The following is a 2,013-nucleotide window of genomic DNA, read 5'->3' as shown; positions in this document are numbered from 1 at the left end:
AAAGAAGAAAAGCTACACTATTTATTTGATAGTATTTTGTACTTCCTCAGGCTTGTGAGGATCGTGGAATTGCACGCAAGGATTCCGGGCACACGATCGCAATCAAACACGATCGTAATCAAACATGGTGTTTGATTTCTCATCCAACATGACTCTGATGTGGCACCACGATTACAGCGCCATCGTGGCCGTCCAAAGAAATGCACGCAAAAAAAAAAAGCAATTCCAGCGGTCGTGATTCATTCACCTTTAGCGAGGTAATACAAACAAAAAGAAGAATTTCACCTCCCTTGCCTTCTCAAGCAGCAGTCTTCTCGGACTTGAGAGGCTTGACCGTCTCCCAAGTAAAATCCGGATCGTCGCGACCAAAATGCCCGTACGCAGCGGTCTTGAGGTAGCGCTTGTTCGATCCGCGCTTCAAATCCAGATGGATGGCAATCATCCCCGGGCGGAAGTCGAAGTTGTTTTTGATGATCTCCAGTATCTCCGCGTCGGGGATCTTCCCAGTCCCGTAGCTATCCACGAACACCGACAGCGGCTCTGGGACTCCAATCGCGTAAGAAACCTGGACGATGCATCGGCGAGCCAGCCCCGCCGCCACCACGCTCTTGGCAGCTTGCCTCACGATATAAGCTCCGCTCCGATCCACCTTGGTCGGATCCTTCCCAGAGAAAGCTCCGCCGCCGTGAGCTCCCCAGCCGCCGTAGGTGTCGATGATGATCTTCCTGCCAGTGAGCCCCGCATCGCCGTGAGGACCCCCGATGACGAACCTCCCGGACGGGTTGAGGTGGAAGATGGTGTTCTCGTCGAGATACTGCTCGGGGATCACGGGCTTGATCACAAACTCCCGCAAGTCGGCGGCGATCTGATCGTTGGTGACGGTCTCGTCGTGCTGGGTGGAGATGAGCACGGTGTGGACGCGGATGGGGACCATAGCGCCACCTTCGTTGCGATACTCTACGGTGACTTGGGTCTTTCCATCCGGCCTCAGCCAGCTGCAAGTCCCATTCTTGCGGACCTCGGTGAGCTTAGCGCCGAGCTTGGTCGCGAGGACGTGACTTAGCGGCATCAGCTCCTCGGTCTCGTCGGTGGCGTAGCCAAACATGTGTCCCTGGTCGCCAGCGCCGATCTCTTCGGGCTTCTTCGTGCCGAGGCCGTGGACTCCCTGGGCGATGTCGGGGGACTGCTGCTCGATGTTGACGAGAACCTTGCAGTGATCCGCGTCGAGGCCCACGGAGTCGGAGGTGAATCCAATCTCCCGGCAGGTGTCGCGGACGATCTTCTCGTAGTCGACGTTGGCCTTGGTGGTGATCTCGCCAAACACCATCACCATGTTGGTCTTGGTGCACGTCTCGCAGGCCACCTTGCTGTCGGGGTCTTGCGCCAGGCAGGCGTCCAGCACGGCGTCGGAGATCTGGTCGCAGAGCTTGTCTGGATGGCCCTCGTTCACCGACTCGGATGTGAACAAGAAGCTCTCCATTGCGCCGCTCGTGCCTGGAATCGAAATGCGGGGAGATTTAGCTCGAGAATCCGACGATTTGGCTACCTACGAGCATGGAGCTCACAAATCTAGCAAGAAATTCACAGATCTAGGCACAAGGACACCAGGGCAGCCACATTTCGGCAGATTTGTGGCTGGAATCGTCGAATCTGGCAGCAAACCCTGGGATTCGTTCAAGAAATCTCACCTGAGTGACCGGCGCCTGCCTGGGGAAGAGATTAGAGCGCGCCCGGAGGAACGAGAGGGCGAGAGTGGGCTGCTCCAAATATGGGAGGAGCACGGAAAACCTAGAGAGAGGAGCAAGCCGTATATATATGGGAAGCATGGTAAATACATTGCACCTGGTAAGATTTACGGTGGATTCCCGGGATATGCGATTCGTACCGTGGATCGAACGTGACTTCGTGTCTGCGCCGACAATTTGGACAGTCTGGACCATGCTGGCCGTCAGATGTCTCCTACGCTGGGTTATTACAAACTTAGATGAATTGTTTTGCAATATTTGTTACTGT

General features: G+C 55.4%; 1 protein-coding gene across 1 annotated transcript; it reads right to left on the bottom strand.

Annotated features, from left to right (window-relative positions):
- Positions 1–210: 210 nt before the first annotated feature.
- On the bottom strand, positions 211–1,801 carry LOC9652933 (S-adenosylmethionine synthase 2). Its single transcript, XM_002994683.2, has 2 exons — positions 1,689–1,801; positions 211–1,494 (listed from the first exon to the last, which is right to left on the bottom strand). Exon 2 carries the CDS (start codon positions 1,478–1,480, stop codon positions 299–301), a length of 1,182 nt encoding a protein of 393 aa, XP_002994729.1. The 5' UTR covers positions 1,481–1,494; positions 1,689–1,801; the 3' UTR covers positions 211–298.
- Positions 1,802–2,013: the final 212 nt, after the last annotated feature.

This window comes from Selaginella moellendorffii, unplaced genomic scaffold, assembly GCF_000143415.4.
Source record: "Selaginella moellendorffii unplaced genomic scaffold, v1.0 SELMOscaffold_588, whole genome shotgun sequence".
Lineage (NCBI taxonomy): Eukaryota > Viridiplantae > Streptophyta > Lycopodiopsida > Selaginellales > Selaginellaceae > Selaginella > Selaginella moellendorffii.
This window is presented reverse-complemented; position numbering and strand designations above follow the sequence as displayed.